Source organism: Aptenodytes patagonicus, chromosome 11 (genome assembly GCF_965638725.1).
Source record: "Aptenodytes patagonicus chromosome 11, bAptPat1.pri.cur, whole genome shotgun sequence".
NCBI lineage: Eukaryota > Metazoa > Chordata > Aves > Sphenisciformes > Spheniscidae > Aptenodytes > Aptenodytes patagonicus.
The window spans coordinates 21,051,584-21,079,470 of record NC_134959.1 but is presented as its reverse complement, the minus strand read 5'-3'; the positions used below and the strand labels follow the sequence as shown (position 1 = coordinate 21,079,470).

Here is a 27,887-nt window from a genome sequence, read left to right as displayed (position 1 = left end):
CTCGTATTGAATCTTCTGAAAATCCGGACTCTGAGAGAGAGGTTTTTCCACCCCGCTTCAATCTGCGGTTCCCTAAAAGTTTCTAGAAAAGGCGCAAAGCCCTTAAAAAAAAAAAAAAATTCCGCTGCTGTCTGTATTATTTCACAAGTGTTTCTTAGCAGCCTTTCAGAAATGCCTTGGGAGAAGGCACCAGATAAACAGCATTCAGACCTCAGGCTAAAACCTATAGTTTAAACAGATCTCAGACTGGCACCCTAAATCACTCACGTTTTGAGTGAGTGAGTTTTTGAGTCAAGCTTTACTTGATTTACTTGATTTTTCAACGAGTCTATGTGATGATCATGGTGATGTGTGTATGTATTGTCTGCACGGCTTCATAGCGATAGATTGCTTTGGCTTCTTATTTGTCACTGAGGCATTAATATACTAAGTGCAATCAGAGAATTAAAATGGTTTATTTGTCCCCCTCGTACAGCATTTTGATACCACATTGTGCTTCTGACCTGACTAAGACTTGCTGCAAATAATGTGATTTGTCTTCAGCAGGGAGTTATCTGATAAATTGTGTGTGTAAACTTGTTCTCCAAAATCAAGGATCTATAACAAAAGCAGATCTAAAGAGGGGGGGAAGTCTAAAGCAGCCTTTCTGTCATGTGTTTGTGTCCAGCAGAGTTTTCATTCAAAACTTGAGGCAGGATTTGGGCTGCATTGTTACCCAAGGCAATGGTCGCTTTCTGACGTTGGTGGCCATACCATACCAGGTTTTGGTGTCGTGTGTTTTAAACAAGGACTTTCAAACTGGGAAGGATTTTCTAATGTGAATAAATAGTTCCCTCTGTTACACTCACAACATTGTTATTTTTGACTGCCCACCACCACCACGCACTGCTTTCCTGCAACCTAACATAGGCTTCAGCTACATTCTTGAAGGTTTTGGTAAGGCTTTTAGATGTCTAAGTTTCCCATGTTGCATGTTCCCATGTTCTTCCTCTTCTATCCATCAGTGTTGTTGGAGCTGAGAAATTGTGTGCAAGCCTAAGATTTCTGGACGTAATGAGAACTCTCAGAAAATAGGACCTGTAAGGACCTTAGCATGAAGGAGAAGAGATGGAGAGGAAACGTGGTAATGGTTTATGTATACACTAAAGGCTGTTGTAAGGTGGAAAGGAAAAGTCTGCTGTCTGTGTCCATGGTAGATTGGATGAGAAGTAATTAAATGAATTTTTGAAATGGAAGGTGCAGTTAGGAAGAACTCCTAGCAAATTCCTGGAGTAGGTTGCCTGGGCAGGGCACAGGATGTGTGTCATCATGGGTTGGTCAAAAACAGTTCAGATAAGCACCTGCCAAGACTGACATGCTGCAGAGTGAATTTTGCCTTGGGCAGAGAAGTGTCTCCCAGCTTGTGCTCCCATGGCGTAAGACAAGCAAGGCGCAGCTGCTGTGTGGGAGCAAGCCGGCACATGCACGGTTCATCGGCGAACGCGCAGTGACTCCAAAGTCTCTTGTGTCTGTAGGAACCCTTTTGGGTGCGCCAGCTTCTGCGAACACTGCAGCCCTGAATTCAAAGGAATGACTTCTCAAGAGAGGCCACAAGGAGATGTTCAGGTACAGGAAACCCTCGTGTTTCTCATTTTACATCCGCCTGGGACGCACAGCTGTATCCCAGAGAGAGTGCGTGGGCAGAAGCGCAAGGGAAGCAGGGTGAACCAGCTCTGTCCCCAGAACAGCCTTTGCCGTGTTGGGAAACGCCGGTCCCTGCTGTCATGTCTGCAAGCTCAGTCTGTGAGGATAATTTCAGCATACGGATTGTTAGTGAATCTCTTAAGGGCTTGACCAGCCTTTGCTTCCGCTGCATGGGGTAAAGAATGATAGGACAGACCCTGGTGATGGTCAAAGGGCACTGTCGAGGCAAACAGTCGTGTTCAGTGTTTGCAGCAGTGAACAAGGAGCAAGAAGCACAGCTGACAGTGTCATATGTTTGTGGGCGTGCAGGGTTAACTGTTAGAGCTGACAAATGAGCCAGAGCACAGAGGGAATTGGCACCGTTTGGTGATGGAAATGCAGTAGCAATGAGTAGGGCAGCAGGGTTTGCCAGCTGGCTGTTTTCCGGTGGCCGTGGGCAGGCTACAGGCACACACCGGCACCTCTTTAGTCGCTGAATTTTCTCGTGGTCCTGATTACACTCCCTGTTTTAGAAACTTCCAGGCAGCCCTGAGAGCACCCGTGTGGCTACGGACCCTGTGATGGGTGCGCGGTGGGACCCACACGCCGCTGGTATGCTCCTACTGCATGCAGAGCCTGAGCGGTCACTCTTACGAAACACTGTCCCCCTCTGTCAAAAACCAGCCCGCTGTGAAATAACCTCCCAAGCTGACGCACCACTTGACTGCCGGTGGCAACGCTGAACACAGCAGGAGGATGACTGTGGCTGTGCTGGTTTCAGACCCCTCCCTGCCAAGACCGCGCAGACCCTGGTGCCTTTAGCTAGCTGTCCCTTGAAACTCGGCTGCAGCTGAGTTGGTAAGTCCCAAATATCTGCTGCTGGCTTTGCTGTGGCATAGGTCTCCGCATCTTGCCTGTCCCTCCATAGAGCTGTAGAGAGCTTATGCTGCACAGTTGGGTGATTCCCCAGGTAGCTCTTTGCAGCTCTGTCTCTCTCCACGAGCAAAGCCAACGTGAGGCCCTGGAAGACAGTGTTCTCTGCAAGTTTATGAAAATGCCATGTGTGCCCCAAACTCCGTGTCTGAAATCATGATTCTTCATTCCTTCAAATTCCCGGTGCTGCCCCCCCCCATCCGGAGCAGAGATAGGATTTAAGGTGGCCCCTCTGTCCCCATATCCTGGAGACACTGATCTGTTGAGGTCGGAGATTTAGAAAACGTTGTTTCTAAGTGTTGGTTACAGATGAAAATTAATTGCTAATTTTTCTGTCCCTTAAAAAGGTCACGTGGATTGCTGTTTGCAAAAAGTTTCAAGGCAACGTCAGTGCGTTCTGTCTCACAGGCCCTCTCTGTCCCAGCTTAACTGTCAGCAGGTAGAAGGCTGGGCAGGGGAAGCACGTGGCCTGCAGTGCGTCTGTCTCTGCCGGCGATCCCAGGCAGTTTGCCTTGTTTTGCAATCACGGATCCTGGCAATGCAACCTCAGAAACGGATATTTTATCTGGTTAACATGCATGTTGCTAGCTTGGACTGTAAAGCATGACTGTTAACATTTTGCGGTTGCCCTTGTGGCTCTGTACTTTCAAAAATAGTCAAGAGAAGGTGCGTAGAGCTTCTGCATCAGTGTGGTGTCTCCAGGGACGATTTGCTTTCTTGCCTTGCTGTGTTTCTTGTACCATGTCTCCAGGCAGCGCTCCCTCCAGGACTGCTGTGCTCTGGAGGAGTTAGACTCGCAGTGGAGTTAGACCTATACAAGCAGATCGAGGGGTTATAATGGCAATTCCCGCTTTCCAGGACCTTCTTCAGACACCAGAGTCTTTCTCTGAGGTCCAGGCAAGGGTGGACGATCACAAGCTACCAGCTATTTGTCTGTAAAAGTCTGTAGCTTCTTTCTCACATCCAAGGCTCTGATCTAAGCAGTGGCAAAGCTTAGTAGAAAAAGACCAAAACTGCAGTCACAGAAGGCTGACGGTACCAGAACTGAAAGGAGCACGTGTCACTGACGGCTGTTGTCTTTCTTCTCAGCTTCAAGCTGACAATTCAGAGAGCACGACTTCTCCTGCTGTAGGACTCAAGGGAATCGCCTCCTCCTGGGCACCTCTCACGGTCGGGGACACTCCTCTGACTTCGCCTTTGTCCTTGTCTCCTTTGCAGAATGGCACCAGCTTCCATGTGTTCGACCAAGGACGCTTTGCCAAAGAGGTGCTGCCCAAGTATTTCAAACACAACAACATGGCCAGTTTCGTCCGGCAGCTGAACATGTGTAAGTTCAACCTCCAGAGCCTAGGCCACGTGGGTCCTACAGACACAGGGGAAGCGACAGAAAGTGAGGGTGGGACAGGAGGCATGAGAGAGAACTGTGGATAGAAAAGTTGAGATATCGCATAGCTGCATTATTGTGGCATTATTGATTTTGTCAGAGAGGACCTGCCTCTCAGATGCCAGGGGAGCGATTTCCTTGTGTTGACCTTAGATTCCAGCATGAAATTTCTGTTAGATTAAATCGTAAGATGTGAGCTAAGAAATTTCAGCTACCAGGTTTTCTGCTTCTCTTCCATCAATTTGATGGCCCATTATTATTTCTTTTCCGTTTTATTCTATATGGGGCTCTTTCCAGCAGCCTGATGCTGTGACACCTCCCTCAGAAACTGCTGCTTTTGAGGGTAGCGTGCCCAGAGCTTATCCACCAGCCGTATTGCTGAACTAATAACGGACAGTACCTCTCCCTGCAAACCTCGCCTTGCTGATCGGACATTTGCACCCCTTAACAGAGGTTTAGGTGTGCTTTTCAGCCACATCTAGACCACGACTGTATTAAATATGGTTCTTTTCTGATAGTTTTTGGAAGTCTGATTTTTTTCAATGCCTAATTCGTAAAGCTTTCACTTTGCTATTTAACTATACAATAGCACTTACTGTAAATTCTAGGCCAGTCTTTAGATGCGGTGTAGAAACCCTTCTAGGGCTTCAGAGAAATACCCAAAGTAGATTTACAAAAGTGCATGTGACCCTTTTTTCCAAAAGCGGCACCTGATGCTGGTCTCTGCCTTTGAAAAACCTTCCCCTGAATCCCTTTGGCTTGCAAATCAAACCAGAGATTTCGTAAGAGCAGGCATTTCGGCTCCTGGCAGACAGACCGACATCCCCAAGGGATTGCCGGTGAGGCTTTCACGGCATGGGTCAGTGGCAGTGTGTCCCCAGAGCCACAGGGTGTCCAGCGGGATGCATGGGGCTCTCCCTTGCACTGGATTTCTTGTAGATAAGGCCCAAAAGCGTGCCCAGCTGCAGGGAGGGGGCACGGCTGTGCCTTGAGCACCAGAGCAGCTCAAAAAGTGGGGAGAGCGAGCAGAAATGTCCTCAAAAGCGATGGGGTGGGAGGCGAGGAGGAGGGACCTGGGTCTGTCGGCCCTTCACCCGCGCCCTCTCCATGCAGATGGCTTCAGGAAGGTGGTGAACATCGAGCAGGGGGGTCTTGTCAAGCCCGAGCGGGACGACACCGAGTTCCAGCACCTCTGCTTCCTGCAGGGCCACGAGCACCTCCTGGAGCACATCAAGAGGAAGGTGAGGGGCGCCGGGTGGGGGGGGTCACACCAGCCAGGCCTCGGCAGGCCCCCCCGGTGAGCCCCTTGGGCGGGAAGGCTGAGGCACAGCAGACCCCTGATCCAGAAGGTTCCACACCACCGGTGTGGAGAGGCTGCGCGGTGCTTTTTCAAAACATCCCTCAACAATACGCCCCAAAACTTAACTAATGGTCTGCGTGGAGGCGTAGCTCCCTTGGTTTGCTTTAAGCCTGCTGCCTGTTTGTTTAATTTGTTTCCCCCGGGCCTTCTGCTAGGAGAGAAGTAGTGGATGCTTGTTTCCTGTCCCTCAGGCGTCTCGAGCGGGAAACGCCTCGTTTCTCCCCGAGCAGGAGCCCTTCCGTGCCTGTCGCTGTGGCCCTCTGCCCTGCGCCTTTCTAACCCTCCCGCATCCCTTTTTTGGGGGGCATTGACCAGAACAGCACTCCACGGTCATTGCGAGGGTTTCTACCGCAGCTGCATTCCTCTCTTGATAACTCCCAAAACGCGTCTTTGCTTCCAGACCACGGGCTGCCGTGCTGTAGACCGCTCAGCATAACTCCAAGATCACCCCGCGGTCTGGTTTCTGTCCTCTCCATACACATGTGCGGTTGGGGCGGGGGTCCTCTGTGTGCAGGGCTTGGCTTTCATCAGTTTTGTCTGGGGTTTTTTTGCTCACGAGACCTTCGTGTCGTGCTGCACGGCCAGGCTTGCTTCGCACCACTCTGCTTTTGAATCGTTACCCGCTTTTCTAGATAAGGGCAGCATAACTCCTCCTGGGTCTCCCAACAGTCGTCATGTTATTATGAGACCCCCCCAGAGCACTGCGTCCAGCCCTGGAGCCCTCAGCGTAAGAAAGACACGGACCTGTTGGAGCGGGTCCAGAGGAGGGCCCCGAAAATGATCAGGGGGTGGAACACCTCTGCTATGAAGAAAGGCTGAGAGAGTTGGGGTTGTTCAGCCTGGAGAAGAGAAGGCTTCGGGGAGACCTTATTGCAGCCTACCAGTACTTAAAGGGGGCTTATAAAAAAGATGGGGGCAAACTTTTTAGCAGGGCCTGTTGCGACAGGACAAGGGGGAATGGCTTTAAACTAAAGGGGGGTAGATTGAGACTAGATAGAAGGAAGAAATGTTTTACGCTGAGGGTGGTGAAGCACTGGCAGAGGTTGCCCCGAGAGGTGGTGGATGCCCCATCCCTGGAAACGTTCAAGGTCAGGTTGGACGGGGCTCTGAGCAGCCTGATCTAGTTGAAGATGTCCCTGCCCACGGCAGAGGGGTTGGACTAGGTGACCTTTAGAGGTCCCTTCCAACCCAAACTATTCTATGATTCTATGATTATAGAAGAGATAACCTAATCCTGCCCTCTGTTTGCTGTCTTTTAACCTGTTATTGATGCCCCAAAAGGGCTGTTCTCTTACTGAATTAAGGTAGCAACTTCAGAAAAGGGACTTCAGCAAAAGCCTCTGGAAATCCAAGAGTAATACGTCAATTTGAAGCATTTCCTCAGGCTCATCCCTGTAAAACATGAAGCTGGATTGGGTCTCTGTAGTTACTAGTTCAATTCCTCCCTGGTCCTCAAAATACCTTTTTTTTTTTTTTTTTCCCTTCTTTCCCCCAAGCTGATTTGAAATAAGTCCCCACTCTGGTGCAGAATGTTCTGCTGCCAACACACCCTCTGTACGAAAGGATTTGTCTTGCTCTTTGCTCTATTTTATCCCCTTGGCCCTTGCAATGATACCCTAAGGATAGTTCAGACTCTTGTGCATGTCGCCCATCCTAGTATTTCAGCACATCAGAGCCCGGCTGGTGGAAGTCCTGCACCCGAGCCACAGCGATGACTCTGTCTGTCCATGGCCCTTCTTGCGTTGGTAAAATCTACCTTTGATTTTTCCTCCTCAGGTGTCGGTAGTGAAAAGTGAGGAGACCAAGATGCGCCAGGAGGACCTCAGCAGGTTGCTATACGAGGTACAGATACTGAGAAGTCAGCAGGAGAACATGGAGTGTCAAGTGCAGGACATGAAGCAGTGAGTTGAATCCTACTCAGGCTGCTTCTTACGGGCATTTGCTTCTCGAGAGTTGTTGATCTTGGGGAATGTTTGAAAGGAGGAACCTTATACACCTCCCTCCCAGGGAGCACATGCTGAGCCATGGACTAATCATAGGGACTAGATCTGTTGAGACAATAACATGTAGGATTTCTATGCAGACCCCATGATCTACAGAATGAATTAATGCTCGGCTTCTCTGTCTTCTGTGAAAGGTAGACATATTCTCTTAATCTATATTTTCCCGTTACAGATGAGGAAAGCACAGAGGAGGCCGTGCAGGAAACAGGTGTATAACCTGGGGACGTAACTCAGATAACTGTATTTCCTCCAGATAGAAATGATGGTAAAGATGTAACTCTTTCACCTAGAAGAGTCCTTGGCAGAAAATGTGGTGGTGCCCACTCCAACTATTAAAAAAATAAAAACCATCCCTCTGTCATCCTCCACCTCCAAAATATGACTGGCCTAAAGTATATAAGAACACAAGAACTGCTGTAGTGTTTAGTCCATCTCTCTGAAGACTGTGTCTTCTGACACGGCCAAAATTATTGTATAAGAGCAAAACAAGCACATGCGACGCTGCTTACATGTGGCTGCCTGACCTCCAGCTGTCTGAGGCACTGGGATTTTCTGAGTCAGGCACGGTCACTAGGAATTTAGTAAATGGATACGGTTTTACAAGTCATGTACTTGGAGAGGTTTTTATTTGCCTCCAGAATTTTAATCCTTACAGAGAACTTAGATTTTTTGTTTTTTCAAGTGCTTTTTAAACAATAAGACCTAAGAGCTTCTTTTATAGTGAAAGCTGATATTCATACATCACCGGGACACTGGCATCCTGGGCCTTGAGAGAACGCCAGATACCGTGAAACTTCATTGCAGCCCAGCCCCTTACGTGCAACAGATAAATGTTTTTATCCTCCCTCAAATTTTAATGACTCCCACACTTAGCACACGCATGAAATCATGAAATCCAGGGGCAGTGGCGATGAAAGAGTTTCTAGGCTTGTATCTTATTTAATTTTTAAGGAATTCCAGTATCGATGATTTGGCCTTGCTTTTAGTTTATTCTCCATTTTGATTTGCTTCCTCCCTTCCTCCATCTGGCAAAAGGCAAAATTGCATTCAACTGATTAAAATAATACAATTTTTATAAACTCAGACAGACCAGAAATCCCAAGCTGAAACCATGTTAAGAAATTTACACTGGTGAAGAACCGTTAGGACGTAACTCCAGTACGAGCTGTCAGACTAAGGAAAGCCGCTTTGCTGAAAATCCCGTCAGTACCAGTGCAGAAAGTTCACTGCAGAGATTCTTGCTGTACAAGCTGCTGTACTAGGGCAGCTACTGTGCTCTTTCGAGCCCTGGACCTTATCTCCCCAGTTCTAGCATCAATCCACACTAGGAAGACTAAATCCACCTAAAGGATATGTAGCAAAAGGATTTATAAATTTCACCTGGATGATAGGTTCTGCTGGCCTGTCGGTTTTGGTACATCCATATACTCTTGAGATAAATCGACTGGCGAAACCTTTTTCGGCGTGGACTTGGCTGGCATCCAGATTTGGAGGCAGCGCAGCAAATAAACTCTGCATCTCCCCATCCCGTTTTCTGGGGCTGACTGTTCAAGGAAGCCTGTAACTCCCCTGTGTGCTGCATTTGCAGACAGAAAGTAAATATACTCTATGCAATTGCAAGCTGGACACAGGTCTGTGCTGGATGAAATCAGTGACTCCCGTTAATGAAATCATTACAGTCCTCCTAGTTCAAGGCTCTCGGATGCAGAAGCATCCATTTAGCTGCTCCAGTCACTCCCACACATGCCTTTGTACCACCACGTGTATGAGGTTTCAGCAGGCAGAATACATAGGATCTCTGTCCATAGCATCTCCTGGTCTTCGGGGGCAGCTGTGGAGAGGTTGGGCTTTCTTGGCTCCCACAGGAAGAACAGTCTTGGTGATCCAAATCATTCAAAGTCACAAATCGGGCCTTGCTGAAATTCTCTGTTTGGCCCAAACGTTCCACAAAAACTAAACACGTGTCCTCTTGTTACCCTCCCCTGTAAATGTTGGCTTCTCTTTATTTGTTTCTCCTCCAAGCTTTGGTCTGCAGTTCTTCTGAGGTTGAGGAAACACAAGGAAAGTTATCGTGTGACCTCGGTTGGGACATCTGAAAAGTGCCGAGCACTGCAAGAGCCCCAGAGTGAGACAGACTTTGCAGAACTGGGTCTGCTGTGCATCATGGCAGCACCGTGGGCTGTTGGGATGTTTCTGTGCTCACGGAAAGTTTCTATTTCACTTTCAGGCAAAATGAAGTTCTTTGGCGGGAAGTAGTTTCTCTCCGGCAGAACCACTCACAACAACAGAAAGTGATCAACAAGGTAGTGGTCGTATAAGCTCCAAACTCACCTGTACCGCATGGTGTATGTCCTCCTCTGATTTTTTTTTTTCCTTGTCCCATAATCTTCTCCACACTCACCGCAATATATTTATTTTCCCTCTCTTTCAAATCGTGTGATGCTCTTACATGTCCTATGGGGAATGGTCACTAGCAAAGCATAGATTATGCCCTCAAGCAAAAGATTTTAATTTCCCTGTCAGTCCTCGCTGTGATGTTAGAAACCATTTTTCTGTCGAAGTCCTGAGCAAGAGAGCACAACCCTCACTAACTGCCCTGTACTGGCTGTGTTCTGGTTGTACTGACGCCTTTGGGCTTCCCAAATCTTTCCTCTTTCCTTCGTACAAGAGAGGAGCCTCCCCCTCCTGCCAGCACTGAAGCTACAGGCAGCAGAACTGGCTAGCCATTCCCCCAGTGGGGAACCTCCAGCAACCGTTACGTTTTCTGGTGTTACTGGTACAGCTGAGGAATTACTGTACAACCTTCTAAGACTGAAGGAGCACTGCAGAGCCATCTGCCTTAAAACGCAGCACGACCCGTGCTAGAAAAGGCCTCTCCAGTGATTCCCAGATGGCGCTGACGTGACTGAGCATGTCACATTTCCCAGTCCCCCTGAGAGCCACGTTCTGACCCTCACGTGGCATCACAGAGTCATAGGACTGGGTAGAAATGCACGAGGCTATCAAACCTTCCTCCGGCTCTGAGGCTGGACCAGCCACATCACTCATTGTAGGGGCATTTATGCAACTCTATTTTGTTATATTGAGCAACGAGTAAGAGGCAGCTGTGATATATAATAGTAATGCTCTCTTTGTTTGGAGGTCAAAGCAGAGCGTTAGGCTCAGGCTGACCTGGGAGCATGTTGCTAAGTGATTCCTCTCCAAAGCCACCCTGCATCCTTTTCAGTGTCCTGTCATATCAACACTGAATTTCACAGGGCTGAAAAACTCGACTGAAAGCGCTAAGACCTCCATCCAGGGTCTCCCCTAGGGGCTTGCCCCTTTCACTTGCAAAGTCTTTGTCAGGCTTTATAGAGCCTCTTATAAAGGTCTCCAAAGACTTTTACGGAGGCCGAGTCTGACTCCAGGCCTAGGAGTGTTTACATGTGTACTTCACAGGCAGACTCCCAAGTCTAATAGGGCTGGCTGGAGTTCTGCATGCACAGAAGTGGAGAGAGAAAGCACTGGGCATGTGCATCTAGCAGCCTTCGCACAGAGCTGGCACCTGGCTCTGCTTCTTGAAAGCTAGGCAGGTCGCTTGAGTTCTTGGAAAGCTTAGTTTGGTTTCGGGCTCCGTTGCCTCATGCAGTTTGGCTCCCCTGTTTCATGGCTGCTCCCAGCTTTGGGGTGGTGTCGGGAGGGAGGAATGTGTGAGATAAGAATGGCAATGGCTGCGAGAGCAGGGAGTGCTGAATCACCCTGCTGATTAACACTGGATTTTGATCTCTCCTGACAGCTGATTCAGTTTCTGTTTGGCCAGCTCCAATCAAGCCCTAGCAGCACTGGGATAAAGAGGAAGCTGTAAGTACCCTTGTGTGGTGCGCACACGCTCACGGGTGCATAATGCTGCCCCCTCACTAAAAGCACAAGCTCAGCTCGCCCAGGCAGGCGGTCACCGGACCAGGGCACCATGGTGATGGGAAATGAATGGGCTGAACTGCCGAGTCAGACCTGCTGACATGCCCCATTCAGTGGTCTTTAGAGAAGCACCCTGTCAGCTCGTGACCTTTATTTGGGGAATACAGAGCGAGCCGGGAGATGGGAACACTAACTAGTGGGAGGGTAAAGGGCAGGACCCCGCTGCTGGTCCTACAGGTTCCAGTTTTGCCGCTTGTCATCACTGGGAGCAGGGCTGGGCCCAGCCAGCCCGCAGACACCTTTGGTTTGACCCACAGTCTCACTGAACGGGGGGGTGTATCCGACACAGGTTTGGTGGCATGCAACCTGCAGGCCTTACAGAGAGAAAGGTGGAGAAAGATTTTAGCTAGGGGTATCTTTAGAGTCATAAATAAACTCTTCAAGGCAAGTGGATAGAGGAGCTTGAATTAGGAAGCTTAGTGCCTTCCAGGAGAGCAGTGGTGCATTTCTTGCTCTGTCGTGCTTGTGATCTAAAGAGGGGAGAGGAGCTGCTAAGAGGGAATTTGCCTTTGTGGCTCAGGCTGAGGGCAGGGACCTGCCTCCGGTTCCCACCTTTATTACCTTGTGGCCTTCAGCAACTCAGAAACTTCTCCATGCCTCGGAGAAAGGAGCCAGACTTCCCAAGAATGGCTGCTCAAGGGAGTTGATTTTCTTTAAGTCAGTGTCCTTGTTCTTGGCTGACTCTTCTTGTGAGAATTGTAAAGGAAACACAGGGTTGAATGAAAGAGCCGATAATCTGTACAAGCAAGCTGGGTACTCTTACCTCTGCCTACGCCCTCTGCCGAGCCCCTTGGAGGGGATAAACACTGCATGGAGAATGGTAGTGCAGAAGAGGGCTCACGGGGAGGATATCAGCTGCTCTGAGTCGCTGAGGTTCATGAGTGGGGAAATTTTCCTCCCGTGGAGTGGGGAAGCAGAGAAATGAGATGCCAGATCTGATCTCGAATTTCCACGGTCAGGGCCGTGCCCTCCCTGTAAAAGCTTTGCAGCCCAAGAAATGTTGTCTTAGACTACTGCTTTTTGAAAAAAGCAAATCATTAGTGAGAAACTGTGCTGAAAGGGGCAGAAGAGCACAGAGCTATCTGCACAGCAACTGTGCTGGCCTCCTTATGAAGAGGGATCACACTGATAAAACCCAGCTGCAGTTTGCACAATACTGTGCGTGTTAATTTGAGTTTCTGCTTCCTCGGAAACACGAAGGTCTGTGTTCAAGGAACCTCAGCTCTTGTGTCTGTATCTGCACTTCTAATGTTTTATCTTTCACAGTTTTGTTTTCCTGCCTGTCTTTTCAATGACTGCAGGAAAGCATAGTGTACAGCCTGGAGCAACTGTTGGCGCAGACCCGAGTGCTGACTGGGGGCTCTGGGCAGGTTTGGGCAGGATGGGCACGTCTGTAGGTCCCACAGGCATGTCTGCCCTGGGAGGCTGTTAGATGGGTTAGATGCCAAAGTTACTTTGATAAGAAATGTTGGATGGGGAGGTTCATTGTGGCTCCTGGAGCAGAGAGCCGGACACTTACAAATTTGTAATTGTCACAGGGCTGGCTATGATATCTCAGTGTGTACTGAAGGGTAGCTTATGCCATAACAAGGTCCATGTCAGGGTGATTCAAGTGTTCTTTTTTATTCTGTGTCTTTAGTTAATGGCATAGAAAAGAAAAAGGCTGTTAAACAAGCTGTTAGACAGCACTGAGATCTCAAGCACTGTGGTCACTGTGTCCTGCTGTGTAGTGCCCTTCGCTGTGGGATCTCACTGGAGTCTGAGCAAGCCCATGATTTCTCCCACCGTATCCAGCTCCAGTGTCTGTAGGATGAAGGGAACTAGGAATTATCTTCTGCCAAGCCTGTTAGACACTACTGTGGAAAAAACCGTTGGCTTTCCCTGGTGCCCTCAGCCAAATCACTGTCTTCTAAACAAACACTGAAGATGCTTTTCCTGACTGTGGGACGGTGGCAGGAGAAGAGGGATTTGCTAGGCAGTTTTCTAGGATCATCACAGCATTAACAATAGTGGGTGTGTAGCAAAATATACCAGTTCCCAGCTTCTGTGGGACTGTATGACAAAACCGAGGACTGCTACCCAGGAAGTTTCATGATGGAAAGGCATTTCCATTTTGAGGCTCCTTCTCATTTTCTCTTGGTTTCAATCATTTACTAAACATAAAGCACTCCTGCTACAGGACCTGGCATGCAGACCCACTTCTTGTTGTCAGTGGCAAGCTGTAAAAGCCTGTCGGTCATTTTTTAAAAGCCTGTATGCAATGAGTTTAGGCTCTGCTTTGCTTTGTGTCTCCCTCTGTTTTGTTACTTTCTTAGTGGGTGCCACGGGTTCCTTTTATGCAGTGCTATGTACGGAGACGTAGTTTTGCCAAAGAGGCCCTGGGCACGAGGCAGCTGGTAACAAGGCCAGATTCCCAGTATCGCACTAATAATTTCAGCGTAGCTACCTCCAGTTGAACAAGCTGAGGATCCAGCCCAGAGCTTGAAACCACTAGCAATTAGAAGAAAATATGAATTGAATTTGTTATTTTACTTGCATCTTTCCAATAAGATCTAGAAAACCCAGATCATCCCTTCTCTGTATAGCTAATGCCCTTTTTTAATGGTGACCTACTCCAGATCTGTTGTTTCCCTTCCTTGTCCGTAACACTGGACAAGAAGGTACCTTACAGCTGAGGCAAAACAGAGTACCCAGGGGAGAACAACCCTTGCCTGAGAGACATGTCTTGTATGAGCAACCGGGAACCGGTCAGTATGTGCTGGGAAAACAAATGTGTTTCTCTTCACAGACCTCTCATGCTTGACAACGGGATCTCAGCTCCGCAAGTGTCCAAGTTCAGTCGGCATTTGTCTACAGACCCCCTCCATGACCCCTATTTCATACAGTCGGTAGGTTTACGCCAGCCTCTGAGCTTTGTGGGATTTCTTTGGCCGGGGTGGAAAAATGTGTGAAGCAATAATACGGGTTACAGAGTAAGTAGTTTGGCAAGAGTTTGGCAGTGAAGAAGAGAAGAGGTTTGCAAAGCTGAGTGACATTTATTATTTCTTCAGCTCCCCTGTTCCAGGGAGGGGTGCATGCTTGCATGTGCTTGTGCTGTCGTGTTCATGTGGGAGGCCACGGGTTGTGGGAGGGAAAGGCAGACCCCGCACACCAAACTCTCCGTGGTGTTACTCCAGCCTGGCTCGTTTTAAGGGCAGAGAGGAAGAAGTATGTTCTAGAAGTGGGTACTATGATCTTTCTGACCAGAGCCGGATTTTTGCGGTTGCCGAGGGATCCCCACCACCCTAAGCCACCAAAGCAGACACCAGACACATGACACTTATGTCATGCGGTTAAAATACTTGAGCTGGCACGAGAGACCCATACTCCTCTCTTGGGCTGTGTTGGATCTTTCTCTCCAGAGGAAGCTAAGCTGCCCAGGCAAAATGTCAGACATGGTGAAACCTCTCGGTAGCTGACACTACAGTCGCAGTGCTTATTTTACATCTGCACCTCTGTGTGGTTGGAGAAAAGACCAGAGGAAATTATAATGTTGCATAGTATGTAAAAGCTTTCTTGGTTTCCATACAAGGAGGACTCACGGGCACAGTGAGTGAACTCTAACTCTGTCAGATAGGGCTTTGGACCTGTTCTGGTCCTCAGAAGGATAAATCTATATGATTTTTCTTTCCTCTTAGCCATCGACAGAACCTGCCTCTTGCTTAAACAGCCCTGCAATTGCTGGAGGACCCATCATATCTGATGTTACTGAAGCATCACCATCCAACATAATAAATATGCAATCCCCTCCTGAAAATGACAGGTAAACATGTCTGTGGTTAAAAACAAGGAGAGTCGGGTATGGACATGCATAACTTCAAAAGAGTTTTTCCTGGCTGTAATTCTACCAAAGTTTCTGTCTGATTCGCAAATCTCTGTAGAGATGGTAGGCTGGAATATTTTTTTCCAGTTTGCAATGTGGTCAGATTTTCAGAATTAGGGAGGGATAATAACAGCATAACTTTCGAAACAAAGTCATGAGTTTCATGCTGAGAACTTCCACTCACCTCTGTGAGAAGTATTCCATGCTTCTTTTATATTTTGTTCTCAAGACAGGGACTGTCTCAGACTTTATCAAATAATGAGATACTAACGCTTGTTGTGTTTGTTGAGAGAGAGAGAGAAAGGAAGTTTCCTTTTGGCTTTGGCAAAGAAGAAACAGAATCAAACTGTACATCTTTCTGCTAATGAGAACAGAAAGGTTGCATCACAACAACTTCCGATGTTTGACAACTTTTCTGTGAAAAGGTCCCAGTAACTTAAGAACTGAATGCAGAGGTATTTTAATGCTTATCTCTTCCTGCCACAGACATGCAGTGTATTTAGGGCTAGTAGCAGAATAGCTACAACTATGTCAGTGGAAAGTAAGTAGACAGATGAATCATAGAAACAGTTTCTCAGGCATAGAGGCAAGGCAGCTATACTTTAGAAATTGCCTGTAAATCTGCCTAATAATTGAAACCATAGCCAAAAAATTAGCTAGAAGCATGTAAAGAGCTCCAGATTTAAAACAAAACAAAACAAATAAAAAACCTCCAAACCTGGAAACCATTTCTAAAGCAGAAAAATTTTAATATAACCTTCAAGTTGAGTTGCTTTTTTCTACTAATTAATGAGTGCCATCTGGTGGCCTCTGATCTATGCTGTGTCTGCATGACTCAGGAATCTGAGCCAGCCACGGCCCTAAGGAGTTCAGGAGTGTGGTACTTCCTAAATCAACATGAGCTTCTGGTGGGAGTTTAGGATTCACGAGATGAGAAGGTGATCTGAAAGGAATGCCGAGGAAGGCTTTGTAATGTCACATACCATCCCGTACGTGTGACATGCTCGTGTGTTGCCTTGCAGCAAAGCTAGTCTGCAAGTGTTGTAAGATAATATTTTTTCAGTATGGCTTTCCATGCCCTTTTGATCTACATGCCTTTGTCACTTCGGCTCCAGTTGTGCAGTTTCACAGAGAGCTGTAAAGTCTCCTATAAGTAGTATAGTGTAGACTTTTACATACAAAATGCTACTGTTCAAAACTTCAGTGTCATATGTCCGTCTAGGAATAATGTGGAGAGCCTCTCCCACTGGAAAAAGGCAAACCTCTGCTTCCAAACAAGTAAAACATCTGACTGGGACTGTCGGATCTTGATAGGTTCTGTTCCAAATCCTGCAGGGCCGCAAGATCCTGACCTGTGTTATTGGGATCTCTAGAGCACTTGCTGGTCCAATCCTAACTCCAGCATGGGAAGGTCTTACTGATCCCATTCCTGTCTCTAGGGTGGAGACTTTTCTTTTCCAGGGGAACCTCTCTAGCCTAGTGACCCTTTAAGCTGTCTCTAGCCTAACACTCATCTGAGGAATGATCAACATACGGAAGTGCATTTTCCGTATTTGCAAAACAGTCGAATGGGGCAAATTCATTATAGCCGTGACTGACGAAGTGAGTGAAGATATTCCAGCTGAGCACGTTTCTGGAGCTTGCTGAAAAGAAAACAAGGTTGCTGGTTTCTTTTGCCTATCTAGGGGAATGGAAAGACTGTGGGGCTGTTTGATGAGAAGTGGAGGCAAGCCCTTGTGCTATGGCCCTTCCCAGTAGCACGAGGCCTTTGCGGAGCAGATGTGTGTGTGGTGCTAACGCTTGTCTCTGATACAGAGAGAAGTGCCTCATGCTGATCAAGGAAGAGCCAGTCAGCCCTGGAGTGAAAGCCACCGCTGAGCCTGATGTCCCGCTGCCAGGCTGCAGGGCTTGCTCCGAGCCCCCTGTGCTCCCGGTCGCCATGGTTCAGTCTGTTTTGGAAGGCAAAGGGAGCTGTGGTGCAGCCCCACCAGGGACCTCACAACCATCCGAGAGAAGAGGCAGAAGGGCATTGCTGGACAGGTGAGGGGAGCGAGGGAGAGTTGTGGTCCTGTGTGTTTCGTGGCCCTCTCTTCCTATTAGCAGGGGGGAAAGGGAGGCTGACTTTAAGTCGCCTAATGCAGCCTGGTGAGCTCCATCCTATACCTGTGGCACCTGCTTAGAGGACCTTGAAGGCCAGGGGACAGTTCACAGGGGTAGGAGGTCTGTGGATGACTCTCTTGAAGGAACCCAACAGAGGAAAAGCTGTCAGAGCATGTACATCAGAGTCATAGGAATGGGACGAGGCTTTCTGCAGTGAGAGGGATTTGCCCAAGGTCCAAGTGAAAGCTGGAGCCCAGACCAGCATGCATGTCTGCAGACTTGCAGGCCACTGGACCACACTGCACCCCCAGTATCTTTGTGCCCTCTGTCATTTGTTTTGTTGAGTCTTCAGTTACATAAAGTCATAAGGAAATATTTGTCACTGGTGTTTCTGTGCAGTGAATAAGGTGTTGCTTGTGTGCCAATATGCAGACAGTGATGGAAGATGGCAGTCAATCATCACCATAACCTCTGCACTAAGTAGGGCATGTATTTGATAAGGCATCAAAGCGTTTATCAGTCTCAGGCTTGGGCTTGAGAAGGAAATAATTTGCCCCCGTTCTTTTCCTCTCCTGTGCTGTCAAGTCAAATAGACTTTTCTCTTTAGTCTGTTCTCCCTTTGCATCTCCTCCTGTCACCTTTCCAAGGTGACTTTCCTGAGTCAGTGCTAGATCTGTCTTCAGGGGGCAGCCAGTCACTTTGGCACCATCAAGTGGGCTGCATGCTTCTGGGGAGGTACCGGGGAGCCGACACTGCAAGAGATCTCGGCTTCCCCATCTCTGACTAAGAGTGAAAACCCACGAAACTTAGCTGCGTTGCTGTGCTTGTCTCCTTGAGCTGGAGGGGCTCAGTAAAATGCTAGGCAGTCTAAAGCAAGGCTTTATAAAAGGGTATAAAATCATGCCTTAAAATCATAAAATAGCAAGTGAGGTCACTCACAGGGATGGAGAGTTGGGAGTTTGTGTCCACTGAGTGCAGAAGTCTGATACAAAGGGATGGAGGTTTCATTATTTTGAAGCCGGGGCACGCAAGTATCCTGCATGTGACAGTCACCCAGAGAATGATGTTCTTTTGCAAGGGGGATTAGGACAGTGTCATTAGGCTCAGCCACGGGGCGATGTGGGTGAGGAACCTTTGGAGCTGCGGGACTGAAATCCCAACAGCACCAATGTCATGGGTGAGTGCACAGCAGACTTCACCAGCAGGAGGAAAGCGTGGTTGCAGCTTGGTGGATGAAGTAGAAGTTAACTGCAGAATTCATTCTTTATGGCAACCGCAGCAATGTGAGGACGACTGGGGGGGAACAACCCCACACTCAATAGAGTTATCAGAAAGGCTTCTATTTTCCTTTGGGTCCTTACAGAGAACCAAATTCCTCCTTCTGAACCCCACTGGCTACTTCAAAACATTTTATTAGAAGAAAAACCATCCTCTTTTAAAGACTCTGGATTTGAAGAGAAACTTTTATAGCTTTTTTGGGGGGTTAAACCCAGCAGGGCCTCACATTTTCTTCTTTAGCTGAATTTCTCCAGTAAATGCAACCTGCAGGTAAAAGTCACTCCTTTAAAAGCCATTAGTTAATAGTAATTCAGCCATCTTGGACCCAGAAGGATGGGAATGCAGCCTGTTCTGGATCCCAAGTGCCTCTCTAGAAGGATTTCCTCTAAGGAAAGCTTTAATTTTCCCAGTCTCGAGGAGATGTGCACAGATTGTCCATCCCCAAACCACATGCGTCACCCAGGAGAGGAGTAGTCCCACTTGTTTTCCCATCAGCCCAGTCCCCTCTGTGCTCTGCTGGGTTGTACTTCTGGGATTAATCCAAGTGAAATGGCATAAACCCAGGCTGAGAGCGGGCTCTTGGTTTTCAAAATGAGATTTAAGCATAAACCTCATGTCGGAAGGCTGCTCAGTCCTGCTTTCTGTATGTATCTATGCAAGTCTCATTCGTGGCAATATTTCCCCTTGTCTTTTCTCAGAACAGATATTTCAGACCCGTTGGAGGGCACCGACTGGAGCTTGGAAGGGCTGCAGCTGCTGCTGAGGAGCCAGCAGTACGGCCTGGAGCCCACCAGCCTCTTGGATGTGAGTGTCGGGCCCTCTGCCGGGGCGGCTGCGTGAAACAGTTGCAAAGCTCACAGCGGTACTTTCGGGCTGTAAATCAGATAGGCCGTGCTGCTTATTCTTGTGGGGCACTTTATCTGTCACATGCTGCCAACAGAGTCGCAGCTCTGTTTTGACCTGCTTATAGGAACTGGCAGGATTTCAGACTTTAAGTGATGCTTTTTTACATTTCTTCTGAAAATACATGTACTTGAACTTCTAGGAGCACAAAACACAGTGCATTTGGTAAAGACACCATCATGAGACCTAACGCGTGTACATAAAATAGGAGTCTTTAGCTAGTTTGGTAATCGCTTTGGGTGGTTTAGTTTATTTTTTGCATATTCTGCATCTTAGATATTCCTAGATTGTGTTTAGCTCTGCTACCTTCCCCTTTTCCTCACGTTCTGGGAAGTGTAGCCGATGTCAGATTCTCACTCTGCTGAGATCTTTGTCTGTCTGCAGTTCCCAGGTCACTTTTCTCTAGAAATGGATAGTGTCTTTCTTCTTAAGTATATATGCAGAAATATGAAGGTTTGTTTCGTTCTCTCTTTCACTCTCTCTCTCCTTGTACATATAGTTAGTAAATGAAAGGGTTTTGCCAATAATCAAATAACTCTGTACATAGCAAAAGAATCTATATGTCAAAGATATGCTCCCTTGAGGAGGTGCTTCAGATACAGGCATATGGTAAACTTGCATGGATAAACAGGAATGAAAAATTATTTAAAAAAAAAAAAAAATCAATCTTATCTTCTTAAAGCCAGTTCCCGAGTGTCTGTGATTGATTCTGACTTTACGGAAAGCTTTTCTAATGGCCTGCTCTGTCACTGGCTCCGTTGGTTTCTGTTTCTTCTTTCTCATTAGGAGGTGTTTTCCTGTTACTGACACACTTTTCTCTCTCTGTGCAACTGAACGTCACAAGAGTGAGAATGAATCATAAAACTGTACCCCAGACCAACAGCTCCTTTTCCCAGATTGCTCAGACTTCTCCAGAAATTGCCATTGAGGCATTGATGCAGCAGTAATCTGCCCTCTGCTACCATGTTTTGGAACGCTTTTAAAAAAACCCATATGAATCTGGAAGTGCCCTGGGATCCAAGAGCAGCAAAAAAAGGGCTTGGACTTGCATGTGCAGTGACACAAACAGCTGCCCTGGTTTACGACATGACTGTGGGCGCTGGGTGTCTGCGCTGCCCCTCCACTGGCAGGCCGCAAGGCTTGCGGATCAGCACAAGTGCCCGCGACTCAGCCCTTGCTGTTCCGGCTCTGCTACAAATCAGCACACGCCTTCGCCTGTAGCTTGGGTTAATATGTCAGAGCAGCTGAGGCACAGGCAGGCGTTGCTTTCTGGCATCTCTGCCAGCAGGGCTACAACCTCTAGCAGACAGGCAAGGCAGACAGCTGAGGACACGAGTATCTCGAACCGTTACATCTTTCAGAGCCCTAATTGTATTTTTCTCCCAACAGGTCTTTAATCCCAATTTATCTTTGAGTGAGTGGAATTTGACTGAAATGGAAGCCAGTCTGTCCCCGGTAAGAGATGTCTATTTCTGAGATACGATGATGATGATGATGATAATAATGTAATTATGGAGCAGAGCTTGTGCATAACTGAAGAATGCTTAGTTATTTTATAGCCAGAGGGGAGAGCATGGTACAGCACAGCAAGTAAACATCTCCTGAGGGTAGGCTGAGAGTGTTATCTTGTACTCTTGACCTGCCTTTTTCACTCAGCCAGAGCTTGTTTAGAGACGTGTTGGTGTCCTGGAGTCTTTAATTGAAAGTGGCTGCTCTAGACTTTCTCTTAATGTGAATGTCACGTCCTACTAATACCATAGATTCATAAAGTGTCTTTGTGCCCAAGCCCTTTATAAAATATGCCTTTATAAAGTGCAGCCATCCCTGTACATTTCGGGAGCAGTAAAACCACATGCAATTAGAATAGAGGTTCATGCATACCTGTACAGAAGAAGCAAGGGGAAATTCAGTTTGGCAGTATTTGTTTGGAATCGACATTGACACAGGCATTTCTAAAGTGCATACGGTGATTTAATAAACAGTGAAGGAAATGTGTGTTTCATGACTGGGGCTTTTTCCTGCTTGATAGAGGGTGAATTTGCAGAGCCCTCACTGCCAGCCAGGTAGGATAAAGACTTGGACGGTTCTGCCATCTCTACAGATGCGCAAGCAAAGTGTAATCTATTCTAATGAAGTGCGAAAGGTCTCTAAGCCTTCTTCGTGATATCACTATCCTTTTAAGGTTTTGATTTAAATAATTTTGAAGTTACTGGGTAATTCCACTTCCTGAGTGTTAGGAAGGAGAGTCCCTGAAGAAATAGATAATATTAGCAAGTCTCGGAAGTAAGAGTCTCTTTTAAAAAGGATTGTGTGAGAGAAAAGGCCAAGAGGGAGGCTGCAATGTTCAATAGTTCTGTCCTCGAGTCCACTGAATTTCCCAGCGTCTGGTGCAGCCTACCCTTAGGCTTGCTTGTCCTACAGAAAGTCATGAGCATAGAGAAGCCTGGAAGTCATACCCGCAGCAAGACTGCACCTAGAAGCAGTGTGCAAGCAAAAGCTAGTTTCACTTAAAGACAGTCAAAGGCAAATGGAAAGAAAACTCCTTTCATATTTGTTGCTGGCTGCAGAGGACCATGGGTTTGCTTTGTATGGCTGCCAGGCGGGGACAGCCACAGCGACGCTAGCCTGGCCTCCTCGTGTGACATGAGCTTCACACCACATTAGCCAGTGCTAACAGGGGGTTACATCTCCCTTAGCCCTCTCCTTCAGGCATATCTGCCCTTGAACACACGCTATTTTAACAAAGTGCTGGTGAGGCTGGGAGGAGAGGCAGGGCAGGGAGGATAGCTTGCATTACTGGTGGATGTTGTGCAGCATTGATGAAGCACCGATTTTCAGAAATGGCCTAGTTCTAACAAGCTCCCCTGTCTTTGTATAATTGTACATTGTAGTTTATATTTTTGCATCAAGATGCAGCGACTCACAGTGGATCTGGAGAAGAATGCAACTGAGCTGTCATCCAAAGTGTTCAACCCGCCGTTTAACAGCACCTGCCCAGGTAGGAGCACTAGCAGCTCTTGCAGACTTGGAAATGAGGATGTAATTAAGGTGTTAAACATGTCAGCAGCTAGATACAATGTCCAGCACTGACTATTTGCTACTTTGAGGGAACAGAACACGTTTGTTATTATACTTTCATGATTGTCAGTCAGCAATGTTTCCACAACAACTGCTAAGCTAGTTACTGAGCAGTGGGAAATGCATGGGGGATAAACCGAGGTTTAAATGTAATTGAACTGCCTCTGCTCCTGCTTGGGTCCACATCATGCCTATCAGTGTCTCCGCTGTTTTCTCTGCCTGTTCATCGCCACCCAGGAGCAATGTGGTGATCTGAGTGAAGCAGGGGTGGTAGGAGCTGTACAGGTCCTGTGTTTCCTCGGGCTCCAGCTGCAGAGGAAGTGACCTGGTAGCTGCTAGCAGCCAGAGGCAAAGGCTGTGTCTCAGTTTCTCCAGACCTTTTACCAACCCCCAAGGGAACTGTCCAGCTGATCTTCTCCCCCTCACTGACTCTGTGATTGGCCTTAGATATGAATCTAGAAGTGTTTTCCTGGTCTTGGAATAGTGATATATTACTATTTTCATGTGTATTCAGCTGGGCTAGACCTGAAAGAGAAGCTTTTGTGAGCCTTAGTTTGGTGCTGTAGCCACCTGACCCCACCTCAGAGTTTTGATGTATTGTGTGTAGTTCAAGGACTTCCAGCCTCCACCATACGCTCAGCATCTTGCATGAGCATCAAAGGCGTTAACAGCCCAGCTACGCTGGAGAGAATTCTTAAGCAGGCTGGAGCTGAACTGCACAAGAGGAGCGTCCCTTGTTTGCAAAGCCTTTCTGGGTCCATGCAGTGGCGTGATGCTGGAATAATGGGGCAATTGACAGATGTCTCCTGCAAAGATGAGGAAAAGCAAACCATTCTTGAGTGAAGAAGAGAAGCTGCTCCTATCCTCAGTGTCTCCAACCCTTTGGTCATCCCTCTTTCACTTCTTGTTATCAGACTTGCCTCACAAGAAGTGAGAGAAGGATGACCAAATGGTGGGTAACTCTCAGCATTCAGGCAGAACCCAGCTTGGCAACCTGCAGAGATTCCCATCTATTTTAGTGGGCTTTTGAGTGAGTCCAGGTTTGACTCAAGTGTTTCCAAGCATTTTTTGCCTGGAGCGAGGCCTGTCACCTCCTGGTGCAGTGGGAGATTGCCACTTTTCAGTTCTACATACATGAAGTCTGGTAACTTGCCTTCCAGAAACTGAGTTTCCTGTTGTCCGTTTGCATTCCTAGGGAAAGATGTCATTCTTGAAAGCGCCCAGCAATTCCTCATTGATCGTCAGTCAATCTTTGGAAATGACCTCATCAGCTTGCCTGAAAGTTCATCGCTTTATGTTCCATCTGAAAATATGGCTTCCTACCTGTCCTCTGTGGGTGTCCAAGGGGATATCCCATTAAACCTGAGCTCTTCAACTGACAACAACCAGTGATTTAGCTTCCAAGGAGCAACATCTCCCTCCCACCCATCCAAGCATCCACAGGTTTGAATGTAAAGAAACAAAAGTGACTCAGAAACCCACAAGAGAGTTTCTTTTTGTGCCCTTTCTTTTTGAGTAGATGGAAATGGTCAGTAGCTGTTGCATTACCCTCCCTGCACCTGGATTTCAGTGTTTGCCCAGGATAACAATTTTAAAACAAAATACTGCTTCTGGTGCTTGCTCCTGTGGGGAGTGAGGACTTGGCAGGATTTTTGTTTCTTGAAAATGCTTTTAGAAATTTCAAATCTTCTAATAAAATTTAAGTGAAGAGTAGCTTGAAAGTACATCAGGGTCTTCATAAAATAAAGTGATCCTGACTAGTGCCCGCAATGGCAAACTGTTGGATTTTATTGGGGCAGCACAGATTAGCTAAGACGCCTGACCCTTCTGGATGCTGTTTTTTAAATAGGAAAATAGTTCTATATGCCAGTCCACTGCTCTAAAAATTTCCTCTTATCCATTTTCTGTTTTTGATGGAATGTACTTGTGCCTCTCCCTTATCCTCCTAGGGTGAATAGGAAAATGAAGATCTCTCGGGGTGTGCAGAAGATCATTTTCTGAGTGACCACTCCAAGAATGTGTCTCTGGCTCCTAGGGGAGCTACAGACCATCACAGACCCCACAGCATCGCATGCCGAATTGAGAGGGTTTGGTGTTTGTTTTGGGTTTTTTCCCCAATCTATTTTCTCTAAATGCAGAGCACCCTGTACTTAAAAAAAAAAAAGAAAAAAAGAAAAAAAAGGGATAGACTCTTCTGCACACACAATTTTCCATTTGCAAAGAGGACTGAGAGAGCATACTCTGGGTTTTGGTGCTGGCTGTGTTCCATGTCCAGTCCAATGACTTTTTTCCTTGGCCTTGACCTGTTCTATTTCCCCTGAAGATGTGCCTGTTGGTTTATTGATGTATAAAATCTGATGAACCAGTTTAATTGATTGGATCCCCTTTTTAGAAGGACTCTCAGCTGCTCAGTGCAGGAGAAGAGGCAGAAGGGTCAGTCCACCACGTCCCACTAACTTTTCTTCTGTCCTTTGTGCATCTGAGACCAGCCTCCAAAGGTTGAATTAATCTTCCTCCTCCATGTGGTTTCTGACAACTGAGTTTCTCAACAAAGCAGAGCTTTGTTTTTTATGCTGTAGTTCTAATGAGAACGTATTATTTATCTCAGTATCCTCTAACGGAGTTGCTTTTCCTTAGGAAAGCTACCCAAATGCAGTAAGGCAGACCCGGGAAATTCAACTAACTCAGGCCTCCTAAGGGCTTAGACAGGGAGGTGTAAGCCGTGCCAGTATCATTTGAAGGACTGCTCTGCCCACTTTCATTGCCGTGACGATTCTTGGTTCTGAACCGTATTTCTGAGCATCTTGAATGGTCAAGCAGTGTCCACCCCAAAATGTAGTCAACCAATCAGATGAATGCAGGCTCAAATTCTCCGTAATAAGATGAGCATGTTTTAAATGGACCTTCCTGTCACAGCCCTTTCCTCCATCCATTTATCAGTATGTGAACAGATGTGTTAGTTCAGAAACATTCACTTTTGAGCACATTTTCCCCCAGCTAACTACCGTGTGCTGGGAGCTCTGTCACCACCTTGGTGGTGCAGTCTTTGCAGAAGCGAGGTTGTGAGAGCTTCTGAATTAATTCCAGCCACTGTTTTTGTGTTCAGGACTAAGGGAAAATTCTGGCAGCCCCCATTGGCCTGGTATTTAGATGATGTGCTTGAGTGTGTCATGGACAAGGTTTTCCTTTTTGACAGATTTGTGCTTAGAAAGTTCACCTAGATCAGCCCATTTGCCACTGTATTTTGTCATTTCCAGTGATGGAAAGTCGTTGAGTTGCACTCTGTTTACTTCTTTTCTCATAGGTAATTGAAAACGATCTGGTGTCTCATATCACCTGACAGAGTACGTTATCCCTGTTCAAGATTTACATCCTTCTCTGAACCTTCACACACTAGATTGCCTTAATGTTAACACTGAATGTATTGATCCAATAAGGTATTTAAGCATGTGCTTAACTTCAAGCTCCTGAGTAGTTTTCCCCGTATTTTTATGAAGCCCATCACATGCTTGAGGTTCGACATATGCTTCAGTGTCTTACTGGATTGTCTAGTTGGGGTTGAGAAATGAACCATCTTAGGAGAGCTACTTGCAAGTAGGCAAAGGTGCAACTCAACCAACAAGGGTACCTGACACCATCTCTGGCTGCGGCATTTTTTATAGAGCGAGGCGGCAGACTGCACTCGCTGTGAGTAGCCACTCGAGACGGTTCTTGGGTTTTTCTTTAGGCTTTTTGCTCTACTATAACCATGAGATTGGGTCTTGATGGTGAGAGAGGAACCTCCGGGAACAGTATTCAAGAGCCACTCCTGTGAAGAAGCGAGCTTGTGTTCCTCGGCTTTTTACATTGTTAATTTTACTTGAAGGTGACGTGCTGAGACTGCGTTTTTGCACTATGCTGTACATTTGTAAAGTTTTACAGAAAACACTAATTAAATATGTTTCCTTTTTCTCATTTAGTCCTGCTCTGGCATTTCTCTCACTACTTTCGCCTACCCCTCACTCCTTTCCTCCTTCCCAAGTCCTCACTGACAAGTGAAAACAGCTTCCAGGAATCCAGGAGATTCACCTGTGAGATAACGTAGGGCCACTGATGGGTTGTGATTGTCTGTGTGAAAAAAACAGGAGCTGGAGAGACCTAGTGTGTAAAATGTGGCAAAGTAAACACAGCTCAGAAAGCAGCTGAATTCTTCAAACTAAAATGCCGGTCAGGGTCGGTATATCAGGTAAAGTCAGGATCAGAGTAAAAGAATCTATAGTTCTTGAAATGACTTGCATTTGTTATCCTTTTATCCTTTTTTCCTTGCTTTCAGTGATAATAGAGCTCAAGCTTCACTCTTGGAATTACTTTTAAAAATCTTTTGTTTATAAACTTTTTTTCTTTTTTAAGTGTGACTTGATAATATGGTCCTTCCTACTTATTTGTTCTTGTTGTGATAAGGGGGTACCAGGACAGGCACTAAAACACAGCACAAAAAATGCACAACGGAAAGCCCTCAAAGCAGACCTTATCCAGGTTTCTTTCAGAAAAGGGAAGCAGATATTTTTTAGGACCGAGCTCACAAATGTTGTTGGCAGCATTTGCAGCTTTCTAAAGAGAAGATTCCTGTGAAGACGCTTTTGAACGAGCCTGTTCTCCACAAGCCCTTGCTCATCCTCCTGCCCTTTCCTGGAGGCCAAGGATTTTACCAGCGTGTTTTTACTGATGGAAAGTGGAAAATGGCTGAAGTTTCAAGCGATTTGTGCTGTCTTCCATGAGGGCTTTTATGATTATTTTGTGTTATGGTTAGGACCAGTTCTCTTACCACCAGATGGCACCTAAGCCCAGCTAATTGGAAATAAATCTTTTCAACAAGCCCACGGTAGTATTTTTTTTCTTTAAATGTGCACATCTACAAGACCTGTTCAATTCTATTTACTACAAATTATTAGAGATTTACAGAAATATGAAAAAAGACATCCACCTAAACTTGCGTACGGCTTAATGAAGTGAGGTCACTTAAAGCCTAGCTTATTCCTGATGTTGCGATTGTTCGTTATATCGTAAAAACAACGTCAGCCCTTGAAGATGAGGCCAACTCTTTTATGATGTGCTTAAACAGTGTACAATTATTTTTTTTTATCTGAATAGCACAGCCGCTTCTGTGTTAGGAAAATGAGAGCTGTTAATGCCTCAGCAGAATTGGCCAAGAGTTGTCCCATTTCCCCCAACTCTTTTTTTGCGGTGTCGCAGAGGAAGCACTGCTCTTGAGCAATCTCCACTTCCTTGAATGTTATTCTCTAGCTCAGAAGGGGGAGAAGGGGAAAAAAAAAAAAAAACGGAAGGGAAGAAGAGAGAACCTGGCTGAGGCATCACTGCTGTTATCCT

At 46.8% G+C, this 27,887-nt stretch overlaps 1 protein-coding gene across 1 annotated transcript; it reads left to right on the top strand.

Moving 5' to 3' along the window:
* The first annotated feature begins 3,101 nt into the window (after nt 1-3,101).
* On the top strand, nt 3,102-26,474 carry HSF4 (heat shock transcription factor 4). Its single transcript, XM_076349371.1, has 13 exons — nt 3,102-3,261; nt 3,814-3,922; nt 5,093-5,220; nt 7,116-7,240; nt 9,570-9,645; nt 11,118-11,182; nt 14,088-14,187; nt 14,977-15,101; nt 16,977-17,201; nt 19,238-19,343; nt 20,832-20,897; nt 22,353-22,440; nt 23,716-26,474. The coding sequence occupies exons 1-13, from the start codon at nt 3,199-3,201 to the stop codon at nt 23,910-23,912; spliced, it is 1,473 nt and encodes a 490-aa protein (XP_076205486.1). The 5' UTR covers nt 3,102-3,198; the 3' UTR covers nt 23,913-26,474.
* The last annotated feature ends 1,413 nt before the right edge of the window (nt 26,475-27,887 follow it).

What these genes read in the sequence shown, in the direction of transcription:
- HSF4 (XM_076349371.1), top strand. Translation starts at nt 3,199, where the DNA reads ATGACTGTTAACATTTTGCGGTTGCCCTTGTGGCTCTGTACTTTCAAA. An exon ending in TGGAAGCCAGTCTGTCCCCG is followed by an intron (nt 20,898 to 22,352) that starts GTAAGAGATGTC and finishes TTTTGCATCAAG; the next exon opens with ATGCAGCGACTCACAGTGGA. An exon ending in GTTTAACAGCACCTGCCCAG is followed by an intron (nt 22,441 to 23,715) that starts GTAGGAGCACTA and finishes TTGCATTCCTAG; the next exon opens with GGAAAGATGTCATTCTTGAA.